The 27047-nt window shown below is 41.2% G+C and overlaps 2 protein-coding genes across 3 annotated transcripts in view; both read right to left on the minus strand.

The window, feature by feature from the left end:
* Positions 1-8011: 8011 nt before the first annotated feature.
* LOC311226860 (guanylate-binding protein 1-like) overlaps positions 8012-27047 on the minus strand; it is a 48763-nt gene continuing 29727 nt past the window's right edge. The window contains exons 6-12 of one of the 2 annotated variants that reach the window (XM_084312282.1): positions 26805-27047; positions 25929-26209; positions 20459-20671; positions 20058-20160; positions 10105-10229; positions 9343-9552; positions 8012-8514 (exon numbers count right to left, since the gene is read on the minus strand). In XM_084312282.1, the coding sequence (XP_084168408.1) occupies positions 8485-8514; positions 9343-9552; positions 10105-10229; positions 20058-20160; positions 20459-20671; positions 25929-26209; positions 26805-27047 (1205 nt within the window). In that variant the 3' untranslated portion in view covers positions 8012-8484. Of the gene's footprint in view, positions 9553-10104; positions 10230-20057; positions 20161-20458; positions 20672-25928; positions 26210-26804 lie in introns of both variants that reach the window. The other variant, XM_084312281.1, reaches the window with a different exon arrangement.
* LOC311226869 (uncharacterized protein) lies at positions 11564-12769 on the minus strand. The gene has a single exon (XM_084312296.1). It carries the CDS (start codon positions 12755-12757, stop codon positions 12386-12388), a length of 372 nt encoding a protein of 123 aa, XP_084168422.1. The 5' UTR covers positions 12758-12769; the 3' UTR covers positions 11564-12385.

Raw genomic sequence — 27047 nt, forward strand, 5'->3', positions numbered from 1 at the left:
ACTACAACAAGCAATGCCGTTTGTTATTTAAGATGAGGTCGGACTCGGCACCGACAGATTTGTGTTCATTGTGCTGCCTTTATAAAGCCTCAAATGACGGCTTACAATATTTCATAAAAGCAAAGTGTTTTGTTTGTCTAAGATTTTAAAAGGTTTAAACTTTACAGCACTGACAATTCTCTATAGTATTTTTTATAGTGTCCCGACCCATATAAAAACATGTCTTAATAAAAAATTAAGTCGAATTCTGCCTTTGTCTCTATTAACTACATATAAATATTTATATAATTGTTTGCTTTATAGACGAAGGTTGCAACATAATTATGTACTGTAATGTTGTTGGCTGTGTAACGGAGAGCAGCCGCCCAGGCAGCGCAGCTCCCGACTCATTATTAATTTAATTAATTAATCCAATCCACTTTATCTAGAGCACATTTAAAAACAACAAAGTTGAACAAAGTGCTGTACAAGTCCCACAACAAAACAAAAAAATAAATGTATAATTATTATTTCTTTAATCTCGAAGCTTCGAATTAAAATCGAATCTCGGCCCCGAAGCTTCGAATGCCAAAAAATTATTCGAAGGTCAGCCCTAATATACAGTATTTCCCCCTTACCCGGAGTGCTATTTATCCATCCAGATTGTTTCGGTGTGATTCGCACATTGAATTCTGTCCTACTTGCTCTGGAGACCCGACGGCACGAGCCATGGAACTCTCACAGAGGGGCTCTTGTCATTGTATTGCTATTGTTGCTGTAATGTCAAGGAGCCAAAATCCAATCATTTACTCTCTTATACTTTACTTTATACTCTCTTATACTTGTATAATTTACTCTCTTTTTTTGATCCACTTTTTCTCCCATTTTTCTGTATTTTTTCTCCCATCCCAATTTCGTATCATCCAATTCAACCCTCCCCTGTCACGAACGCTGTTTCTTGCCTCCCACAAGCCGGCTGCAATGTGGACTAAGTCATACATAGCACAAGTCCCCTCCGGTACTTGAGGTAACAGCAGTCGCATCTTTTCACCTGCGCAGCTCGACCTCTCAGTGTCGAGGAGTAACGCGTGGGAGGCTCACGCTGCCCCCGACACTTCCTGATTCTACTGCGCAGGCGCACCAACCGACTTGTAGGAGTCGCTTGTTCACAACGTTCGATCCCCACCCTTCAGTTTTCCCTCCCCGTAATACGGCCAATGTGTATTACTGCGGACGACCAGCCAAACTGAAAAACAATGTGGAGAGCTGGATTCGAACACGCGAATCCTAGCGTCTCCACACTGGTGGCGAGTGACTTGTCCACTACACCACCTAGCCGCCCTACTATAATTTACTCTCTTATACTTTACTTTATACTCTTATACTTGTATAATTTACTCTTATACTTGTATAATGTACTCTTATACTTGGATAATTTACTCTCTTGTACTTTACACTCTCTTATACTTGTATAATTTACTTTCTTATACTTAAGTTGTACTCTATAATAATTTGATGTAACAATAAAGGAATCTTGAATCAACAAATGTATTATTTGTTGTGTAGACAAACTCACCAGCTGCGGGAACACTGAATGGGAAGGGGGCCACTCCGGCAGTGACCATCAGTGTTGGCAATGGCATGGGTGCTTCTGGTTTATGCTGTTATGTATTTGAAAGCTAGAGAGAACCTTATAGTAAAACTTTGACTTTAGGTTTACTGTTGTGTGATGGAAAACATATGAAGAAAATCCCATGTGAAATACTTACCTGTACCTAGGTGTCAATGAAGCACACCCCTGCGGAAAGAATGGTCTCTACAGAAATTATTAGGCTAGAACTTATGGGTCTATATAACCAGCTGGTTTCTGTCAGTTGGGCAGAGTGGGTCAGGCATGCTGCCATAGCATGTTGTTATTTTGATTTGAAATTAATATGAGTTAAGTGTAAGTAAGTGTATAATACTGTATATTTATTTTTTTGTATTCTCCCCGCACATCTGTAAAGATATTCACCTTTTGCAATTAAATTTTCACTTTTGGACCTCAATTGTGCCTCTCGAGTCTGCCTCCTACCACCTAGACCCTTTGGCTGGGCTACCTCACAAACGTATCTTCCATCTATACAAACGTATACAATACAAGGTATATGTTAGCAGCAGTGTGTGCGTGTAATAAGTGTGCTTGTGTGGTGTGTAAGTCACTAAGGTGCTTTTGTGTGTATGCTTGTGTGATGATTTAAGAGTCTGTCCGTCCAGTACACTGGTTTTGTTCCTGGCCGCTAAGCCGACCCTCGGCCCACTGCATTCCCCACATGGTCACACCTGGTACAAGGTGCATCATCAGGGCATCAACAAAGCTTCCCTGACCTGACCTGTGATGCGGGGGCGGACTGGCAACAAAAAGCAGCCCGGGAATTTGCGGGTAAGTGGCCCCCATTTGTCAGAAATAACATATCAAGCTAATCAATCAATCAATGATTGATTGTGAAACATCCCAATGCACAGCATTTGAAAGCAAGATTGAAGAGGGGGACATATAGGGGATGATTTTGATCGACTTCCATGTCGTCTTTTCATTTCTCCATGGGGGGGTCAGCCATTAAATTAGTCTTAATAACGGTCTGCTTAAACATTAAACTGCTTAAAGCCCAACCTCCAGGTTAAACCCTACTGATCAATTATGGGTAGTTTACGTCATTGATATATAATTTCATTATTTATTTTTTTCCATTTGACACCGGAAATGCCACTCTGAAAGAGTTAAAAAGGTCCACGCACGAATAACATGCACGCGCGAATCAAAAAAGCTTATCAAACGCCGACGTCACTACAGGTGCATATTAATGAGCCGAATCTAAAAGCTTATCAGACGCTAGCACGGCCGTGACGTCACGTCAGGAAACGTATGCCTTGCCCGTGCGGGTCGCGTGAATATTAAAGGCAACCAACTTGTGTTCGGCTTTTCTCTGATTGGCCGCGCCCCCACGCGCAGGCAAGCGCAGCCGTCCCACGTCCCAAATGAAATCCAAAGAGCAAGCGCGGCAGCGCGGGCAACCAACTTCTGTAGTGTTGGGCTGCTGTTCCAACGCACTTGTGTTGGGCTGCGGTAGCAGTGGAGCGCTGCTGACTGATTATTATGTTTCGCGTTTTTAACAACCAACGGTAGATTCACTCGTCACTGTACATGTATAAACAAAGCCCATACAGTTATGAAATAATAAACACTGTTAGGACACTGTTACAGTGTTAGGACTATCTCGAGTCACGCGTCACTACTGTAACTAGAAACTCTGGGTGTCACTGTACATCAGTAACGTTATTTCGCGTTTTTAACGTCAGCGGGGCGATGCGGTGGTTAGTCCCCGCTTCCGTGCACCGCCGCCGGCGTCTCTACTCGGTCCAGCTCCAGCAGCAGCGGCCGTTCCTCCGTTGTAGAACGAAGCCCTTCAATGACAGAGCTCTCATATTTTGCGAATGCATAAACTATGTCTTAAATTATGGCTATGTGTCTAATATGGCTGTCACTTATCAATGACTTCGCGACAGCCATATTAGACACATAGCCATAATTTAAGTTATAGTTTATGCATTCGCAAATATGAGAGCTCTGTCATTGAAGTGGGTGGTGGCAGTGTAACAACGTTCACCCTGATGTAAAGTAGCGATTTTTATTGTTTTGTCATGACAACCCAATTACATAATCCAACATATGTGTAAAGAAACAACATATTCCAGTTAACGGTATATTTTTTAATGATTCATTACGGTATAAATTAGGTTAACTGGAGCTGTGGAGGCTCCTTGCTGAAGAGCCAGCGGGGCAATGCGGTTGTTTATTCACCGGCTTCCGTGCGCCTCCCGCGGCTTGACTCGGTTCAGCGTTCACCCTGATGTAAAGTAGCGATTTTTATTGTTTTGTCATGAAAACCCAATTACATAATCCAACATATGTGTAAAGAAACAACATATTCCAGTTAACGGTATATTTTTTAATGATTCATTACGGTATAAATTCGGGTCATAGTACTACTCGATATATGGCGCTGGCTAACGTTAGCATTATGTCTACTGTCGTGAACCATTTGAGATCGGGGCATGTAGAGGAGTTTGGGGAACGAGTAAAATCATGTGCAGGTCCTCATCTCAGACCTGTGTGGTGGTTCTCTCCTCTTTGTGTGCCCCCGTCCTCGCGGGTGTCCTGCCGGGGATCTTGTGGACGCGACGGCGGCCGTAGGGTGTTTGAGCCTGTAGCGTTAGTTAGCTCATAGCTATCGTGTACCACTAGCCTTTGCGGGCTCGAGCACCCTGCGGCTGCCGCCGTTGTCGCGTCCGTGGGCTCCCCGGCGGGGTACCCGTGGGGACGGGGGTGTACAGAGAGGAGAGAACCATTTTGGGTCGGCCGTTCATGCCGGCCAGCGAGCCGGATGTCGGGATATGTTGTTAGCACAATAGCTACCAAGCTAAGCTATGTTAGCTTCTAATGGTGTATACACAAACACAATGATTTACATTATTACAAATATGGTAACGTGGTTGTGGCTTTTACAAATAGTGGTTAGCTTAGATGGCTATGATCACGGAGCAATAATGTTGTTAGGTGAAACAGATACATTTTCATTCGGCTAGTACTAGTAGTAGCAAGGCTCTCTGCCTGCCAATTCTCCACTTGCACAAATTGAAAGTAGGCACTTCCGGCTGACTTCCGGTTGCCAATAGTACTTCCTGTCCCATCCAAATACATAGGTTTTAGCTACTTTTCTCCCCTTATTTAAACAACTTTGTCGGCACAGAGAGGCAATGAAACGTTTGTATTATTATAGTATAGAATGTATTTAATAAGCAAACGTTTGTCAGCAGGGTTTTTGGGCTGTATTTCATGTAAAAACGTTTACTGTTAGTTTCCTTGCTCAGCCAGCATTAGCCTTCATTAGCTAACAGAAGCTAGTGGTTAAACAGGCCGGATTAGCTTTGAGCTAACTATCTTTCCCGACCCATGTATTCATTCCATTCTAAACATAACGTTAGTTTACAAAACATGACCTGTCTATATAACGTTGAGGAACAAATTATAAGTGTGTGGGTGTGTGTTTTGGTGAACATTGGACTGCAAACAGAAAATGCATCACAGTTAGACAGTAGCTACTGTTAGCTGCCCTTCCGGATTAGCTTTGAGCTAACTATCTTTCCCGACCCATGTATTCATTCCATTCTAAACATAACGTCAGTTTACAAAACATGACCTGTGTGAATGAATGAATGAAAACTTTATTTAACAGATTGCAGAATGGGTACAATACAGTACGGCTCAATACATACAATTGTTAAGGGGATGCAGACCTGAGAAAGACGTTTGTCTTGTTTCCATCAGGGTCCCCCATTTTCAATTCATATAGACATTTATGACATACATAACATACATGACATTTATGGCATAGGGACATATAGGTATTTAGTACTGATACATTTGTGACATAGGCGGTATTCAAATATACAGTACTGTTACCCCTAGATCCTGACAGAGTATATACATATGATGGGGAGGGGACTGTACATTAGGAGGGGGTGGGTGGGTGGGAGGGGAATATACATACGGCGGGGAGGGAATATATACATGCGGTGGGGAGGAGACTGTCTATTAGGAGGTGGTGGGGGTTTTGGGCATTTACGGTGGCCAGTTTCGAATTGCAGCCTCCCGTAGGTGCTCTTTAAGGGCGGTTTTGAATGTGGGCAGGGATTCACATTCCTTTACAGCTTTGGGTAGGGCGTTCCACATTGTTGTGGCATAATTGCGAAACGTGTTTAGTCCCTTGTTTGAGCCGAATCTGGGTTTAACATGATTTGTTGAGCTTCCTCTGGTGTAGTGGTTGTGGTATTCACTGACCTTTGGGAAGTATTTTGACATGTACATGGGCACCCCGGTCGTATAGTGTATCTTGTAGACCAGGCCCATTGCAAGTTGCTGTACTCTGTCGTCTACTCTAAGCCATCCTAGGTTGGCAAAGTGGGCAGGGGTGAGGTGGGTTCTGGGGTTCAGGTCAAGTAGTAGTCTGACCAGTTTGTTTTGTGATGTTTGTAATTTTGTTTTAAGCGCCTTTGAGGTGCTTTGGTACCATGAGGTGCACGCATAGTCATAGTACCCTTGAATGAGTGCTCCTGCCAGAGTCCTCAGGGTATTCTTGTTTACCAGAGAGGAGATCCGGTACAAGAATCTAGTTCGTTGGTTGACTTTTTTGATTACATTGGATGCCATTTTGTCACAGGAAAGATTTGCCTCTAGGATGGAACCCAGGTAGGTAATTTCGTCTTTCCTTGTGACAATATTGTCACCCACTGTAACTGAGAAGCCGTCGGTCTTGCTGAGTTTGTTATTTGAACCGAAGAGAATGGACTCTGTTTTGCCCATGTGTAATGATAGTTTGTTATCAGCGAGCCATATGCAGATTTTGCCTAGTTCCGTGCTGAGGGTTTTTTCAACCTGCAATTTGTTCTTGTCAGAGACCAGCAGGGCTGAGTCGTCCGCAAACAGGAACAAGTTGCAGTCACAGGCTGACGACATGTCATTTGCATCTATATAACGTTGAGGAACAAATTATAAGTGTGTGGGTGTGTGTTTTGGTGAACATTGGACTGCAAACAGAAAATGCATCACAGTTAGACAGTAGCTACTGTTAGCTGCCCTTCCGGATTAGCTTTGAGCTAACTATCTTTCCCGACCCATGTATTCATTCCATTCTAAACATAACGTCAGTTTACAAAACATGACCTGTCAGTAAATATATTGTTTACACTGCCTATTTAAACTTTTCTACTGTACTATAATTTGTATATATTCTCTTTTAGAAACTCTGGCTGTAAATAAACAGTACTGTATATTTGTATATCTTGTATGTCATAAATGTCTGGATGTAACAGTACTGTATATCTGTATGTCGTGTATGTCATAAATGTTATGAATAGAAAATGGGGGACTGTGACGGATACGTCTGTGCACCGCACCCGCACATGTTAACCGTATTGTTTGTACACGTTTACATTCATGATACACATACACAATTTCTATTTCACATAAATGACACACGAGTCACGACACATAGACTTGCGTACTGATATCATGTCCATTCTTTATTATTTGACTTACATGGTTAATCATTGTTTGTTTTCTCCAACTCTGCAGCCAGCCATCCCCACTCTGGACAAACAGAGCAGCTGTGACTGATCGGTCCTAAATGGCCGGATGGGGGGGGGGGGGGGGGGGGGGTGGAGGACCAAACCATGTTGCGGGAGATGTCGGGGGGGGGGGGGGGGGGTTATTGTATTGTAATTTTGTTTCCTTATATGTATTTCCTTATTAATTAAGATTATTAGTTGTGCAGTTTGGTAGTTGTGTTGTGTGTTTATTGTTTGTTAGATTAATTAGAAGTGTAAGATATTATTTAGTAAAATATTAATTATCAATTAGCCCACTTAGATTAGATGTATCTGGCCAGGGCCTATATATAGTTTTGAGTTCTTAGTTGTCATTGTCTTCCGTTCTGTTCAGGTCTGTTTTTGTCCTGCTGTATTATTTTGACCATTTATGTTATATTTAAATTATGTTTTTGAAATGGGTAAAATAAAACCCTTATTTTTTTGCCAAAACCACTGTGTCCTCCTTGTCTGGCTGCTTGGTCCCTTACAGGGACCCTGATGTAAACAAGACGAAAGTCTGGTCTGCATCCCCTTAACAATTGTGTGTATTGAGCCCTACTGCATTGTACCCATTCTGCAATCCGTTAATAAAAATGTCAATCAATCAATCATTGTATTGCCTGTATTTATGTCTAGTTTCTACTATTACCCTGCCCACACCTGTACCCCCCTCCCCGTACTGCTATGATGCCTGAATTTCCCTAAGGAATATCTTATCTTAATATACCCTCCCCATACTGCTATGCCTGAATTTCCCCAAGGAATATCTTATCTTATCTTAATATACCCTCTGAAAGAACCCTCTGAATAATAACTAATATGACAAATGAATCATTAAACTCAATGAATTCATCACCACTTTTAATAATAATCAGAACAGGGATTATTTGCTGTCAATTTACGGTAACCAAATCTTAAATTAGTTAGTTAACTGCTTCATAGTTACAGTGTTAACAGATTATATTCAAGTAAGTAGTACTACCTGAATCTCAACAATACAGTTCAGGGAGAGAAGATTATACAGAAGAAAAAAGAAAGAAAAAATACAACTAAACCTCGAAGAAATAAAGATCAAGAAAACACTTTCTGTGCAAAAAACGTAAAAAGTCATTATTGGGAGCCGACGGTTGAGTGCCAAAAACGTAAAAAGTTGTTTTTGGATCGTTTGATCTTTTTACTTTAATCCCCCCTCTACAGACTTGCCCAGAGCGATCTGCATCATTTTTTACCACCCCCACACATTAGAACTGCAATGCCGATCGACTATCACCAGGTGGCGGTATCATCCGTGTCTGAACTGCGATGGCTTGGGTTGAATCACTTCTGCTTGGCCTGTGGCCACTCCTCCTGTTGGGACATAGATTCACATTAATCACCTAGAAATTCCGCCGCCTAAGCGTATTTGACCATCGAAACGTGTATAGACATATACACTGGTAACCGCGATGGCGATGTGATCACTTGGAATTATTCTTCTTGGAATACTTTCTGGCTAAGGTAAGGTACATTCTATGTCTATTTGACCGAATCTGAAACGTGTTTTTCTAACAATCACAGTTCTGTGTTTCACCGGACGATTTTGTTGTGATGGTATATATCTACATGTCATATACCTTTGATTTGGGAGTATTCAGGGTTTCAGGGGATCAGCCAGAACGGTTTGGGCTTATTGCACATAACACGGTTTATCTCGCGATCTATGAAAAAAGATTGTATTATCTTGGAAATGCGCGATGTTTAGCGTGTAATAAACTACAAACTACAGCGTGTGGAAACAAACTATTATTCCCATGCTGGACTACAAGTAATGTTTGTCAAAATGAGCCACACCGTGTCTCTACAGCTATAATACAGAACACTAAACAGCTTCGCAAACATAGTGCAACGACCACGGAAACTACTAGAAGGCTGGCATTCTAAGGGTAATGATAACCGAATAGCGTGGCAGCGAAAGTGTTAAGCTGTGAACGCTATTCAGAATCAGAACAATTATAATCCTCCTGAGCCGGCCTTTTTTGGCTGGACTGGATTCCGTTTTGCATTGTTGACATTCGGCGTCCTCCTAGTTACACCCTTGCCAGCAGCATACTTTGCCGCTTTGCGCTGTTCGCGTGCCTGTCGGTATGAGGAATAGTGACCCATGCCCTCACTGACGCCTTGCATGAGACTGCGCACCACGGTAGCAAATCTGCCAGACTTCTCCCCCTTGTCCTCCTCCTGCTTGATCTCCTCCATCTTCGTCTTCAGGCTGGCAATCTCCTCCCTCATGAGGTTTTCCTTCTCCGTGAAGTTTTTCTCCTGCAACAACCTCATCTCCTGCACTTTGCTCTCCATCGCTCTCTCCATCTCGCGCTTCTGCTGTTCCACCTCCTGATCGCCCTTGATCTGAAGGTGACAGAGGTCACGGTGTTAGGCAGCTCGTTAGAATAAGGACTCAGTGGTTCAAGTGCGTCATCGAGGAGGAAACGTGTAATGTTAAAGGGAGGGCTGAACTGTTATGTAGGCACTGGGGAAAGATGAAGATCCAATGCACTGCCCAGTTTGTTAAGATGTTTTAGAGGTGTGTGGATCAGCCAGGATTTATTACATGTCTATTTTATCATGTCTATTTTATGTCTACTTTATCATCTTCTACTTATTTACTATTGTATTCTTGCACAATCGAAGCGGGCATGGCCAACCACATTTCACTGTATGCCCTGGTATATATGTGATAAGTAAACCTCTTGAATCTTGAATCTATGAGAAAAAGAAACAGTGTAAGCAAAGGTGCAGATGAGGGTCTGTATGCCCTATCGGTTATATTATATGTTATATATACAGTATGCGCCGTTTGGCACACAGGTAGACCAACGCCAAACCAGAAAGAGGCAGCCTGGCAGCTCTGTATTGGTGAACTGTGCCTGGCTGTCCAGTCAGTATGTTCAGGGTCGATACCTTGAGCTGATGGATGGTCTCCTGTTGAAGCCTCTCCATCTCCTGCGTCTCTTTCTCCAGCTGTTCCTCCTTCTCTCTCATCACCTTCATTTCCTGCTCAGCCAAGACCACTCGCTCTCTCTCCTCTGTAGCAAGAAAGATTTCCAAAACAAGGTCAATAATCTATATACTGTAATAAAGAAAAGTGAAGACTTAAATGTGCATTCTTGTCTCCGGGGGCAGCATGCGTCGTTCTGGAATACTAGGAATACCTGTTGTCTCTACCAGTGACTTTGGACCCGGCAGAGAGTTCCGCTGTAAAGATGCTCTTACAATTCTATAAAGCTCAGTGCTACTTTGGCTTCGTTCACACTGCACGTCTTAGTGCTGAATTCAGATGTATTGCTCAGATCAGATTTTTTTTGGGCACATTTTAATAAAATTAATTAATTTATGAATGAATAACAACGAAGATCGACGTGAAAAGAATTTCTAGACTAGTGACTTAAAAATGGCATGAAAGTCGCATGACTGAGGTCACATTGCAAAAAAAATCTGACCTGAAAAGATCAAAGTCCATGTAATTTGTGCTGTTCACTGTTCCGATCTGAGTCACACATGAGCAAAGAAATCTGATTTGGGCCACTTTCATCTGCAGTCTAAACATATATATTGTTTTTCTTTTGTTTTTTATATTGTCTGACCTACCATATTCATGACTATTAAAGGACGGGTTCACTTATTTAACAGGTTCACTTATTTATGAGAACATTGTCTGGCATAGTTTTGACTAGTACAGGCCATCATCTCACAGATCACTGTGAAAACTCCAATCCAATACAATGGAGCAAGTGCTTTAGCCTTCAAAAGCCATGATACATCTCCCTTTTCCAAAACAGGAAGCTCACTTTTCACATGTTCTACTGAGGAAATGGTTGCAAACCGTATACAATATTAAGAGTGCCATAGGCCTTGTACATCTAAGTTGCCCAGTTAACTCCCCTATGGACCTCATTGGACTGTTATACACTGTATGGTTTTCAGCCACTTCAACTGCAGCAGCAGTCATAGTAGAGTTAGCTGTAATTAGTTAGTACCGTGGTAGCAGTTGCAGTAGTAGTAATAGTAGTGGAGGTAGTATTACAGTAGTTAGTAGTAAAGGAAAACATCTGGAAGGAATTGTTTCAGGTTAGAAATAATGTTGACTACTTTACAAAACCCAAATCACACTCAATCGTTATGAGCATGATTACTAATGCAAATTCAAACCACACGACAAAGACAAGAGGAAAGGATATTCTGCATGGCTGCCAAGTGTTCTGCCAATTGTATATAAAGGAAGACATTTTAGCTTTTAGTACAGTCACTATAGAAGGAACATACCATCTAATTTAAGAATGCACGTATACAATTATTTTGGCCCAGAACAGTTCAATCAATATTTGTAAAAGATCAACTCTCTCCCGTGATGATTTGATTTAATAGTTTATTGGTTCAACGTGTGAAAAAAATACTTCAAAACAACTACAGTGTGAAATGTCGCATGCAATGTGCATAATAGATTTATCAAAGCAGGAACAATAAGTCCATTTAGTCATCAATAAGCATCAGTCAAAATCTCTCGACAGTGGAAAAGAATTGCAGTGAACCTTGGATATTTTTGACAAGCTGGCCTGACCTGGACATTATTTCATTTGGAAATAGAACTAGCAACTTTGTTTTGTCTATGTCAACAGAGTGTCTCTGACAAGTTACTGACACTGCGCACAGACAGCAGCAGGTCCCACTTCTACTCCTCACACTTTGAGGCTTCAAGGAGTAAACCTTGTAGAAACAGAGATTCCGAAACCTTCGAAGTCCAACTTCATTTAACCGTTGTGACAGTTACAACCAAATGCAGCTCTACTTGTCATCTCCCGTAACTCCCGCCCAGCCGCTTATATCGCACTGCTATTATAGTGTGTATACCTACACTAGCTTGAGCATATAAAGTAGATCCATATATCACTACACAACATCCTCCCTCTTTTGAGTTAACAAACCTACTGTATGCCTCTACACATTGTAGGTTACAGATGAAAGCACTTAAAGTAAATCATATTTTCTGTTAAGTATTACTCCACTAACTGATAATTCTAAAACATTCCATTACAGATAAACAGTGTTCCAAAATCTCTTTTTTCTTAAATCTTTTCTTTCCTTTCCCTGGTGACCACCTCTAGTAACCTTTAGAACCTTCGGTCGATTACTTCATCATCATCTTCATCATCATCTTGTACTTGAACACCATCTTCATCATCTTTTACTTGAACATCCTCTTCATCATCTTGAACTGGATGACAGTGTTTGCGATGTCCAGTCCGGCGTTGAACCATGGCTTGATCTTATCGAAGAAGCTACTTTCCTTTGTCGAGGCTTTCATCTTCTTCAACTCCATAATCTCCCTTTCCATCAACTCAGCCTTCTCTTTGTGGCCCTTCTCTATCAGATCCCTCTGTACCTGCAGTTTCCTTTCCATGGCTCTGTCAAATTCCTCCTTCTTCTCCTTCATCTCCTCCTCCCACTTCTCCTCCATCCTCCTCAGCCTCTCCTCCTGGCTCCTGCGGTCATCCTCCATGATGCGCTGCGTCTCCAGGTTTTTCTCCTCTGCGGCCATTTTCTGCTGCTCCAACATGGCGACTTTGTTATTTTCCTCTGGCAGATGGTCAAGGATGAATGAATGAATAAATAGTTTTATTTAGAACAACAAATAATAACAATGTAAAAAAAACAAAAAAAACAAAGATAATTGCTGTGAAAATAAATATTATAATAAAGTAAGATAAAATTAAAAACAAGTATTTTGTCCGAAAAGGTATAGGAAGAAGCAATATGCTTATACCTACCCCCTTATTGCAATAATAGCCTTAACGATTTTTCTAAACAGTGTTACATTTTCTTCAAACTGAATGATCTGCAAACAAAATCACTCGTCCATCAATCAAGTTAATATATAATAATGACTGTTCATAAACAAAAGTTATTTTACAATCAGGCTACTGTCCATCCAGTATCTTTAGAAAGCAAAAGGTATATGCTGACAAAAACAAAGGAGAACACAGAAAGGACACAAAGAGATGTGTCGTCTGTGTATTTTCTTTTGTGTTTTATTTTTTTATAATTTTTTAAACATAACATAAAATTAGATATACAAGCATTAATTAACAGTACACATCCAATGAAATCACCATTTAAATAAATGTAGTATACGAGATATACACCTAATACTTGCTATCTAATACCCTACATACATATGCTCTGGCTCGCTCCCCCCCCCCCGGACCCCCACTTGGATAATCCATCCATTATCATTCGCTCCTAACCAGGCACTACAATTCATATGCTAGCTTTTATTCTCTCCACCACTTCTAACCACATTGCAATTTTGGTTTCACTGACACCTAAAATTCTTGCTGTAGATATTTCTAGATAAATCACATCGAGATATGTAAGAACCCAAACCTTCCGACAAATTTTTTCCGGTTGAAACCATCGTGATGCTATCAGCTTTTTAGCCGCTGTGATACCAGATAAAACGAATCTCTTTAGCTGTATAGGGACTGCAAACTCAAAAACATCATTCAACAGCAATACAGAGGGGTGTACAGGTATATTCAGAATTAAGAAATTTGATAATTGCTGGGACACTTCTTTCCAGAATATCTTAACTGGTGGGCAATCCCAGTACATGTGCATAAATGTACCCTCATCCCCATTTGTACATAAGGACCATCTGGAGTCTTGTTTAAGTCCCATTCTGTTCAATCTTATAGGAGTCAGGTATGTCCTATGAATATAGTTAAGATTAATTTGTTGATGGTCCGGGTTACGTGACGCAATTCGAACATTTGCCCAGACTTCTTGCCAATCAAAATTTATTTCCAGGTCTGGTATATCTCTCCTCCAGACTGAGTCTAAGGGGAGGATTCCATACGAGGACGTTAGTAATTGATGATAAAAATCAGATACAAAACCTCTCGATGTCTCTCTTTCATAGAAGAATTTGTGATATCTGTGGTGTTCAATTGGTATCCTTAATGGGACTCCATGAGCCTTCAAACATACCAATAACTGTGCGTAAAAATAATGTGTGGAACTGGTGAGATTACATTTTTTATGTATGTCTTTATATCTACAAAAACCATGTTTGTTGAAAACATCTCCTAATGTGTGTATGCCCTGCTTTTCCCATTTAGGGTATCTTATAGGTCGTTTTCCAATCAGGAGTGCATTGTTATTGAATAGGGGAGTATGACTATGCCATTTATGTGGGTTAGAATATCTTTTTGTGTTTCACGCCATATCCGGATCGCATGAGTAATAATGGGGCCAAATTTCAATTCGCATTGCTTAATTGATAATTTGGTGTATACTATGTCCTGCAGTCTATGTGGTGCTACTATATTTACTTCTAAGTTTCTCCAGGATACAGATGCTTGGGAATCAAACCAGGTTGTCAGTGGTCTTAAAGTGTACGCCTTAAAATAGTGGTAAAAATCTGGAAATGCCATACCTCCGTCGGCTTTGTTTCTCTGTGCGGTGGATCTTTTTATACGTGGAGGTTTGTTATTCCAAATAAATTTGTATGCGGTAGAGTGTAATTTTTTCCAGTAACCATCTGGAGGGGGTAACGGTAGCATTGAGCTAATGAAGTTGATTCTGGGTAGGACATCCATCTTAACTATTGATACCCGTGCCTGTACTGAGTTTTTAAGTTTGGACCACCTGTCAAAGTTGTATTTGATCTTATCTTGGATTTTTATGTAATTGTACTTCACCGTTTGGCTTATAGTAGGGAATACTTCAACTCCTAAACATCTGAAGTGTTTAACCATTGGTATTTCTTCTGGAAGGAGTATATTTTTTGCAGGGGCATTAAGTGGAAGGAAAGCCGACTTTGGCCAATTTATCCTACATCCCGATAGATTGCCAAAGTCATCAATCAACTTGAGAAGATGAGGCATTGAGGTGTTATGGTTTTGCATGAACAGTATTACGTCGTCCGCATATAAACTAATTTGATGTTGTGTGCCCTTGATTGCGATTGGTTCTATGGATTGGGATTGTCTTATATATTGTGCTAAAGGCTCTAATGATAAAGCGAATAGTCCGGGGCTAAGAGGGCAACCCTGTCTAGAAGAGCGTGATACCGGAAAGATTTCGGAGGTGATTATACCTGTTGTAATCATGGCCGATGGGTCTTTGTATAATACTTTAATCATATCAATGAATCCTTTTCCTAACCCCATCCTTTCTAATACTGCCCATAGATAAGACCATTCCAACCTATCAAAGGCTTTCATCGCATCCAGGGACAGCATCGCCTTAGGTGTGGTGTCATCCTTGCTGGCATCTAGCACATGTAGTAACCGTCTTATATTATCCGTGATCAAGCGGCCTCTTATGAAGCCAGTCTGATCAGGATGAACTAAAGACGTCATATGCTTTTGAAGTCTGATGGCTAATACCTTGGAGTACAGCTTGATATCGGTTCCGAGGAGGCTTAAGGGTCTATAACTACCGCAATCGGTGGGGTCTTTGTCTTTTTTAAGGAGGACTGTTATGAGTGCAATATTGTCGTTCTTATGGAAGTTCCCCTCCTTGATTGAATATAAAATCATATTAAGTAATAGGGGTCCAATTACATCCCAACATGAGAGGTACATTTCTGGTGGGATACCGTCTCTTCCAGGAGCCCTACCACTTCTTTGCATTTCAGATATGGCCTCCCTAAGTTCATCTAGTGCAGGGGTGGCCAACCAGTCAGAGACTAAGAGCCACAAAAAAATGACTGTGGTACCACAAAGAGCCACACCATATACCAGCGTTTCTCAACCTTTTTTTTCAGTCACGGCACCCTTCATGTGTTTATAGGTCTCACCCTCTGGCCTCTGAAGTTGCTAATGTCTTTTTTATTTGGGCCTCACAGGGTTAAAAGTACCCTGTGAGACCCACGGTTGCAAAATTACAAAATCACTTTTAGCCATTTAAAAAAATAATGTTTATTTAAAAAATGTTAAAGGGGAACTATTTTACTATTTCTTTCACTATTTGGGCACTTTTACACAATTCCTGTGAGTCTATGGAACACCTAGGTTTTTTTCAAAAAAATGCATTGTTTTGTATTTCTAATCAAGTACTAAAAACCGCATTTTTCTACCTCAAGATCTTAAGCCGTTTTGAGGCTGGGCTCCAACCACTGTGTGGCCTGGTGCCAACTGCCACATCAACTGCCACATTATTATGCAGCTGAGAAATCTCTGACATCACAGATATGCACATTTTCAGATGACTCAGTTCAGTGAGGGTGAATATTGTGAGAGGAGAATTGGAAGAATTCGCCAATATGAGAATTAGAGACATATATCCTATTAATATAAGTCCACATAGCTAAGAAACAATGGTAAACACGGAAAAAAGCCATTTATAAGATAGTTCCCCTTTAAGCACATGTATAGTCAATTGGTCCTGTTGTTCAGCCTCACAATGCTATTTGATAGTAAATGTGTTTATATGTCCCACCCTCTGGCCTCTGAAGTTGCTAATTTCTTTTTAATTTGGGCCTCACATGGTTAACCTCTTAAGCCCGAGATATACAATAAAAGTGTATATTTTCAGCATTATGTTTGTTTACCAATTATTTTAACTGTTATTAGTGAAATATAAGATTATAGAAATCTCAGGGCATTGAGTCGGAAACCGGCGCATATTGACAGGAGGAAGTGGCACAGCCAAAAGTGAGTGTAGTCTTTTGAAGGAAGAGACTCAGGGCTTTCAAATTTCGAAAAACTACCCTACCCAGCTCACACCAGCCCCTGTCAATCATCTGACTTCTGGATTTACTTTTTAATTTCTCTTATTTTTTGGGATTATCTCCCACAAACCTGAACGTTATTGCCATAAAACAGAACGCAGTTAGTTTCTCTACCTTTCTGTGAACGTCTTGCAAAAAACGGTGTTGCAATATGATGAAAAATGGTGGAGAAATTTACATTATAAAAAAGATGGCAGAATTCAGTACTGTATCTACAAAACCTTCTGTTTAATCATCTTCCCTTTATTCATTGCTTAGATTTTTCAGGTCTGGTCAATTTTAGCATGGTGTTATTTACAGTCAAAGATAATTTTTTTTTAAATAGAATTGATATTCTCCTTTGGTTCATTACAATTTACTCAAGCCTAGTAACAGACACACTATTTCTGACACTGATCCATTATGTCCCTAGATTCAGATACCAAGAACATGCAAATGGACCATTTAAAAAAAAATTGTAAATGTTTATTCTACGTCCTTATGGAATGAGTGACATAAAAAAAAAAGTAAAAAAAAAAGTAAAAAAAAACATTTTTTTTTTATTTTTTTTTATGGATGGAAGAGCCGCACATTGACGGGCAAAGAGCCGCATGCGGCTCGCGAGCCGCGGGTTGGCCACCCCTGATCTAGTGTGATGGGTGTTTCTAACTGTTTAGCGTCATCCTCTGATAGTTTAGGAAGGTTAATTTGATTAAGATATGTGTCCATTTTGTTTTGATCTAAGGCCGTTTCTGATTTATACAAGTTGGAGTAGAACTCTTTGAATGTCTCGTTGATTTTTTTAGGGTCTGTAACAAGTCCTTGCTGTGCTTTAATGGTAGTTATATCTGTCGTCTGTGTATTGAATATTTATTATTATTATTATTATTATTATTATAAATGGCAAAATGGTAAATGGCTGCATTTATATAGCGCTTTTATCCAAAGCGCTTTATAATTTGTTCCTCACATTTTACCCATTCACTCACACATTCACACACCGATGATGGAGGCGACCATGCAAGGTGCCAACCTGCTCATCAGGAGCAATTAGGGGTTAAGTGTCTTGCTCAAGGACACTTCGACACACTGCCCGGGAGGAGCGGGAATCAAACTGGGAAACTCTGGATTACCAGACGACTGCTCCCAAGCCACTGTCGTCCCCCATTATATAATATTATTGTTTTAGTAGTTTAGTTTAGTGTTCAACGCCCCACTCAATCACTGCCATTACCTTTAATGTGATCCCGGAAAATGCATTACAAAATACTCCAGACAGGCTTTTAATTGCAAATATAAATAAGGAAATTCCAACAACATGCAGTTATGCACAAATAGTAGAATGAATTAGAATTCTACAGCTCCATAAAATCCTAGGTTTGAGTTTCTGGCTTTGGGAGAAAGTTATTTATCTTCTAGAATCCTGATTGTACTGTACTGTTCACTACAGGAATAACAGGCTCAGAGCACCTTTCTAATACTGACTAGCACCCAGTCTCATTTGTCTCAAGAATGAGAAAGTGTAGCTTAACACTTTAAGTGCCGAAAACGTGTTTAGGCGTCTTTCCTAGCCATGCTAAAGTTGCCGAGGACGCCCTAACTCGTCTTTAATATCAATATTTCAAAAATCTGTGATCGAAATCATATTTTTCCTCCGCAGCCCTGAGACACAGTGCTGGCCTCCTCTCAACCCTCTAGCGGTTCAAGAGCGCCATCTGGTGGCCGATCGGCAGAAGCGCCAAACAGGAAGTCATGTGGATGAAGTGCTGATCACCCATATTACTTCCGGCCACTCTCTATAGCTCCCGCGACTCCATCTTGAAACACTCGATAATAGATCGCTCGCCCTAACTCAATAAACAACGTTATTTGGACGTATATACTATTATACAACCTGGAAATGGACCGGGTATTTCGACATCCCATAATGGAAAACTGTCTACCCCACGCTGATCGCCCAACGGCCCGCGGAGACTGGGGTGAGTTTTAGCGTGTAGTATTACCGTGTTCGACACTAACTGCTATGATGAACATTTTACCCACATTAGATGAATGGTATAACGTTGCCCACGGAATTATAAGCGATCCCCCGCCCATCCGGTCATCATCAGATGATACGTAGAAACTTCTAGAAGCACGTCCATTTGAAATTTTTCATCTGGCACCGATCGCTACCAAACTGTATTTGATCATCAATATAATGCATTTGGGGCTATAAATCACGTTCTGGAGAAAGCTGCAGAAAGAGATGAAAACATACTTATACTTTAGATCATATTTTAGTATGAATATGTGAATGAAAAAGTTTAACGTTCATACACCCTGAACAATACATATAGGACATTGAATGGGCCCTAATAATGGCAATCTAGCAATAGAATTTAAAAAGTTATAGCCCTGCAAAGAAGGGGAACTTCTCCATAGACAAATAGAGCTGGCAAGGGATGGTATATCATGAATTTAACCTTCGGCAGTTAAAGTGTTAAGTCTCAAAGAAAGTGTAGCTTAAGTTTCACTTTCATTTAGAGTAGATTTTAGTTTGCGTGAAGGAGAGAAAGGAGGCTCGAAAGACGACACGACACAAAGATGGCAGAAGATTTGGAAATATTTCTGATTAAACTCTGCAGCAGAATGATTGGAGAGGAGCTGAGGACCAGTCCAGACCAGTAACAGTATGTTTACGCGATGCGCTAAATAAGGCTGCAGCTACATTGATCTGTCAATGAACAGATAGAAAATGTATGGAAGGTATTACTGTCCGTTGGTTTATTTTTAAATTAGAACATAACTTCAACTCTGTCTGTCCATCAAACGGACACGCCTAATTGAAGATTTATTAAAAACAGACGTTGACGGACACAGCGGATCAATGTAGCCGCATAACATTAAAGATTAAAGTACTGTAAGCACTCAGATATTGATTTTGTCAAATGTCCGGTGTCACTGGTAATACCGGTGTTGTCATGAGTTTATTAGTCATGGGAAATTTCACATCACTGCAGCAACCCTAGCAAGTGCCTGCCTTTCAACCAGTTCAGTTAGGACTGGTCAGTAGTCATTCACTGTGGGATTGCGGTTGGATCAATGTGGTCCAAGCACAAAAGAAAAGATTAAGATTTAGGCCAGAATACCATGTACTTACCGTGTATCTTTTTCTCGTTCTCAGTCAGTTTCTTATCAGCCTCAAGGATGAACTTGGACTCCACGCTGCGATCTCTCAGGAAGTTCTCCAGAACCTCCTCAGCCTGAACAACATCAAATATGTTACCGGTTATTGTTTAACGCCACATACAATACGTTGGCTAATCTTAAAACATGGTAAAAACAGAACATAAGCGTAAAAAAATAATAATAAAGAACTCCAACAGGTGCTGGACAGAGATAGTGGGTGAAAAAACGGAGTAAGAGCCGCAACTTGAGTTTTCATCTGTGGGTTTTTAATCTGCTAACCGTAGGTTCTAATGTTAGAAACCAAGAACAAACTGTACGTCAAAACACATGTTTAACAAAAAAGTCAGTCTTATTTGACAGTTGAATTCTCACCCTGACTCCTTTGTCCGGCGTGGAGCGGTATTTTGCCACCAGGTCATCGTGCTGAGTGCAGTACAGCTCATAGCCTCCTGGTTTGGCAAAGAACCCTCCCTGCATCATCTGGGCCACTGGTCCATGCAGTTGTTTCAGCAGATCACTGCACCTTTTCTCAGAGGCCTCCTCGTTCTTGATGAGAAGTTCAGCATACTGGCTTGAAATATCCCTCTAAAAGCAATCAGGATCATTTAAAGTAAGAGACCAACAGTTATCTATATGGATGAATTATGCAATGATTACATTACTGGTTTCACTGGAACCAATCTTCTAGTCCTGTTTCCATTAAGGTTGAACAACTGCTTGTTAAAATACTTCAATGGCATCACAGACTATTTTGCCTTTGATGATGATGGGTTGTTTAATATGAAACAGCTGGTATTTTAAACAGGTGAAGGTTGGTTGGTACCTCCTTATACTACATCATTATTGGAATGGACTTTTGGAACCTATGAAACCCGTTCTAGTGACTGGCTGGTCCTTAACACTTTGAGTGCCAGCCACGCGTTTTGTCGTTAGTTCATGCCGACCGTTGAGTGCCCCCCCAACGCTATATAGCGTTTGTTTGTTTTTTTTATTTTTATTGCCGATGCAGACTCTCTCTGAGCTCAATTGGGAAGATACCGCCCCCTATCGTCTCTCCCTGTGTAACTGCACCTAGGCCTGCCGCGATAAGCAATAAATCGATTAATTGCCGCGATAATTAAAATGAATGCAATGATTTTGACGGGCGCGATTAATTGCTATTTGCGCGTTTGTTTTAATGAGGCGGACCCAGTGCCCCTTGTCAGTCACTGTCCGTGTTGGGAGGCGGGCCGCTGGCTTTACTACAGAGCACAGCACAGGATCTCCGTGGGGCTAACGTGGTGTCTATTCTACTAGCATTAACGTTACTCATACAAACAGAGTAAACACAGTTTTCAATCAATCAATCAATAACAACATTAACGAGACCCTCGTTGTGTCTATTCTGCTAACGCTAACGTTACCTCTCATTGTGTCTATTCTACAAGCGTTAACGTTAGCTAGGCTGTCTATGCTAACGTTAACGAGCATTAGGCTAACAAGCTGTAACGTTACCAGTCGCGTCTATTTGCTAACGTTAGCATTAGGTAATAACCGGTTTAAAATGGATGGTGATTACCTCACGTTGTGTCTATTCTACTAGCATTAACGTTACTCATACAAACAATCAATAGCGAGTTATATTGATCACGCTATGTACGATAGCCATGCTAAAACGCTAGCACAACATTAGCACCTAACCTAACAACAAGCCTTAACAAGTCAGCGATCTTTTTGCGAGACTAAACTCTCCGCTCGGTGGCAAATTGTGTTGATGTCGGTTTTGTTTAATCAATAAATGAGGCAGAATACACAGTGACTGTATCCTTTGTTTATTGCACTTGTGCCTGCTGCAAACATAATGATTATGAAATCCTAGAGACGCGTCTCTATTCAGTGGTCTGCAGTGTTTCACAACAATACTTCCGGTCCGGTCGGTGGGCTTCAAAATAAAAGTCTTAAACACCGGAAAAGACGGAGCGGTGGGCTTCAAAATAAAAGTTTTGGGAAATAAATTTCTCAAAAAAAAAAATTCTCTAACCGGTCGCAATAATATCGCTTATCGCGATATTTTCGGGGGCAATTAATCGCCCAGCAAAATGTGTTATCGTGGCAGGCCTAACTGCACCCCATTACTTTAGACCAGGGGTAGGCAACCCTAGGAACGCGTGCCTGCATAGGCACGCAGGGGCATTTTCATAGGCACAGGGGGCAGCATAAAAAAAAATATATATATATATATATATTATATATATATATATTTTTTTCTTTCTTTTTTGCTTTGGAATACTATAGTGAAATATTTTGCACTGTTGTCGCATTTATCTTGTTGAAATCCTCCCACAGGTTCTTTTTACTACCACATATTTAATTGAGACCCTTTATTTGTTTATTATTTCAATTTAGCTGGAAATACATTGCTACATCATTCAGTAACATTTGCAGAGCCTTATAACAAAAACATTATTACGGTCACCATTGATTAATCAACACATTTTATTATTTATTTTTCTATTTCATTGAACATTGCACATGTTAAAAGCCATTTTCTTTACTCAAAATGTGAGTATTACCAAGTCAACTTGTGTTCTTAAAACAATGACAATAAACATAGTTTTATTAGGTTGAAATAATGTGGTTGTGTACTTATTTTTCTGTTAACTTATTATGGATTGAAAACTGAACCTTAACACTTTAATCGCCAAGGACGCCTTAACACGTCATTCCCCGCCATGCTAATTCTGCCAATGACGCCGTAACACGTCATTGAGATCAATATTTCAAAAATCTGTGATCGCAATCATATTTCTCCCACGGAGACTTGAGATCTACTGTTGATCCCCTCTCAACTCTCCAACGGTTCAAGAGCGCCATCTGGTGGCCGATCGGCGGATCGCCCAAACCGGAAACGGAAACTGGTGCTCATCCAAATTCGGTCCGACCACTCGCTATAGGTCCCGGGACTCGAGCTCGACACAATGGATAGCGATCCGTTACCAATAACTCGATAAACAACATGATTTGGACGTATATACTATTATACAACCTGGAGATGAATCGCATATTTCAACATCCCATAATAGGAATCTTTTTGCTCCACGCTCATCGCCCAACGGCCCGAGGAGACTGGGGTAAGTTTCAGCGTTTATGTTTACCGTGTTCAATACAAACTGCTCTAATGATCATATCACCCACACTACATGAATCATCTAACGTTGGCCACGGAATTATAAACGACCCCCCCCCCCCATCCGGTCAACATCAGATGATAAGTAGTAACTTCTAGAAGCACGTCCATTTGAAATTTTTTATCCGGCGCCGATCGCTATCAAACTGTATTTGATCATCAATATAATGCATTTAGGGCTATAAATCACGTTCTGCAGAATGCTGCAGAAAACGATAAAAACATATTTATACTTTTTTTTTTTTTGATCCACTTTTTCTCCCATTTTTTCTATATTTTTCTCCCATCCCAATTTCGTATCATCCAATTCAACCCTCCCCTGTCACGAACGCTGTTTCTTGCCTCCCACAAGCCGGCTGCAATGTGGACTAAGTCATACATAGCACAAGTCCCCTCCGGTACTTGAGGTAACAGCAGTCGCATCTTTTCACCTGCGCAGCTCGACCTCTCAGTGTCGAGGAGTAACGCGTGGGAGGCTCACGCTGCCCCCGACACTTCCTGATTCTACTGCGCAGGCGCACCAACCGACTTGTAGGAGTCGCTTGTTCACAACGTTCGATCCCCACCCTTCAGTTTTCCCTCCCCGTAATACGGCCAATGTGTATTACTGCGGACGACCAGCCAAACTGAAAAACAATGTGGAGAGCTGGATTCGAACACGCGAATCCTAGCGTCTCAAAAACATATTTATACTTTAGACCATATTTTAGTATGAATATGTGAATGAAAAAGTATAACGTTCCTACATCCTGAACGATAGATAATTGACGTTGAATGGGCCATAGTAATGTCAATAGCAATACAATTTAAAAAGTTATAGCCCTGCAAAGAAGGGGAACTTCTCCATAGACCAATAGAGCTGGCAGAGGATGGTATAAGGATGTACATAAGCGTGGCAGAGAAAGTGTTAAAATGCACAGTAACTGAACTCAATATTTTTAAGTTCTGGTAACTTATTATTATTTATTTTTGTACAGTGTAGTCTTGCGATCAATCAAAACGTATTTACACGATATACCTCACATTCACCCTACATTCACATCCTGGTGTTCTCCTGGTGTTCTCCATTAGGCCTGTAGGTGGAGCTATGACAGCACACGTACAGTACACACACCGATGGTGTGTGATGTGTCCAAAAATGAATGGGCAAATGTGAGTGAAATGGTTGCACTGTATGCAGCTGTTTGTCTGCATTGCATTCCCCCCCCCCAACTCAGATTTAGGGTTGATACAACCATCATAATAATAACAATAACAATAATGATGTAATAATGTAAAAATGTTCATTAAAAAGACCTGATTATGAGAAAAAAAATTACAATGCATGGAATATTGTTGAGGCACACTAGTTACAACTATATTTCAAAAAGGCACTCCATGTCAAAAAGGTTGCTGACCCCTGCTTTAGACTGATGAAGGGGGGGGGGGGCAGTTTCCTCATTTAACTTTTTCCGTCAAGCCAACTGAAGAATCCATTGTGATCGCCAGCCCGGAAAACGCGTGGATTATGTATTTACAGTACCCAACGCTGAATCAATAAACGCGATCAACATTTGGAATCTATTTGGATATCGTTATCTTTTTGGATAACATCTGATCTGAGGTAAGGAATTTATTTTACCAGTCTTAGGATAATCAGAGCTATTTTCACAGAGATATCAGCGTTTTGCCCTATGCTTGTGTGTGTGTGGCTGTGATCGCTGATGAGGAAATGAGAGAATCGATATTTCAGCCCGCTTCTATAGCGTGCATAAGTACACATAATACTATCGATAATCTAGCGTTTATTTGAAAACGATTCATAAATAGGCAGAAAAAATTACAACGCTTTTGTGTATGCCAGAATATTCCAGTAAATGCCGATTATCACAGAATCTTTATATTTTCCTTGAAAACGAGGGCCTTAAAAAACTATCCGTTTCGACAATGTTGACTGCAAACAAGTCATTGATAAACGACGGGCAGATTAGACACATAATTTAAAACAGAGATTATGCGTTCACAACGCTATCATTGAAGTGGTTGGTGGCATTTACAGTACTGTATTTGCAAATCTGGTATGTCATAAATGTATAGATGTAGCAGTACTGACTATCTGTATGTCATGTATGTCATATATGTCTATATGAATTGAAAATGGGGGACCCTGATGGAAACAAGACAAACGTCTTTCTCAGGTCTGCATCCCCTTAACAATTGTATGTATTGAGCCGTACTGTATTGTACCCATTCTGCAATCTGTTAAATAAAGTTTTCATTCATTCATTCATTCATTTAACGGGGGTAAGGCGCACCACATGGCTGGTAATCAAAGTGTTAAGGTCCCCCAAATATGCTCGGAACAGGGTAAATCTGCATTTTGCTATGATGCCCCTTGATCTCCAACCTTTGTCAATCAAGTTGTGTGTTTTAATTGATTTGTTATCCTTACTTTTCCCTCGCCTTGTTGTCTTATTGTTATGATTTTATATGCCGTGTGATTATTCTTTTGCCCATTTCTGTATGTACACTCGATGTGACTTTAAAGGAGGGAAACCTCAGTTGTCTTTCGAATTTAAATAAAGGTTTGAAATTAAATGAAGGTTTGAACCAATTGTTCTCTGCAACCATTGCTGTTTTATTTGATTCTGTGTTGGAGGTTTTTAGTGCAACAGCGACTCAAATGAGGACCCTTACCGCCAGCGTTTTAAGAAAGTCTCCGTTTTCGTCTTTGAAGGATCTGCTCATGAAGGCCTTGGTGGCCTGTTCGTTTGACCGGTGGTGGTGGTCTGACATTACGCCCGTGTCCACAGGGAACGAGGCCTCCGCTAGCTCCATGCCTCTCCTGTACACGTCCAGACCCTCCCTGACCGCAGACTCGTTCTCTATTTTAGCCATGGTCAGCACCGCGTTCTCCAGGCAAGGCACAGAGCCTCGGACAATGGTCTCCACGTACGTCTGAGCCAGGTGACCTAACACTGCGAAGACAAATATGACGACTAAGTTGAAATCACATGTGCAAACGGCAGCAAACATCTATATAAACATGGCATGTAATATTAATCTAAATAGGTGGTTCACGGGCGGCCGGGTAGCGCAGCGGACTAAGCGTCTGTCTACCACCACAGAGCCAGTGGGATCGAATCCGGCTGTGGTGCCTCCGGCTTGGCCGACCGTCCATACTAAACACAATTGGCAGTTTTAGCGGGTGGGAAGCCGGCGTGGGTGGGTCCTGGTCGTTGTAAACAGTGACTCCTACAGTTCGGTCGGGGTGCCTGCACAGCAAGGGGAGGCTATGGGAGAGGTAGTGTGACCTTCCACACGTTACACTCTCCCAGTGAGAGTCCGCGCTGCCAGGTGAAAAGAAGTGGTGGGCTGGCTACACATGTGTCGGAGGAAGCATATGATAGTCTCCGCCCTCCCAGACCGACGGTAGGGGGTAGAGTGTGCAACGACCAGGAAGGGGATTGGGAATTGGCATAACGACTAACATTGGGATGGGAGAAAAACGGAAAAAGAAGGGGGGAAAAGATCATTCAAAAAAATTATTAAAAAAATAGGTGCTTCACTTACTACTCCCGGTCAATTCATGTCCACCTTTGACAGTCTTCACACGGCTCTTTTCAAAGACATAGCGGCAGAAGGCGTCTGAGACCTGTATGAAGTCTGGGCAGAGGTCACCATCGTTCATGGTCTCCAGCCTCTTCATGTTGTCAGGAGAGGAGGGGGTCGGGAACACAAAGCACTTCCGGGAGGGGAAGTAATTCCGGATGCACTCACGAGGAAGGTTGTAGAGCAGGGTCTTCTTATCACGAC

The sequence above is a fragment of the Notolepis coatsorum genome, assembly GCF_963971535.1.
Source record: "Notolepis coatsorum genome assembly, chromosome: 4".
Classification (NCBI taxonomy): Eukaryota; Metazoa; Chordata; class Actinopteri; order Aulopiformes; family Paralepididae; genus Notolepis; species Notolepis coatsorum.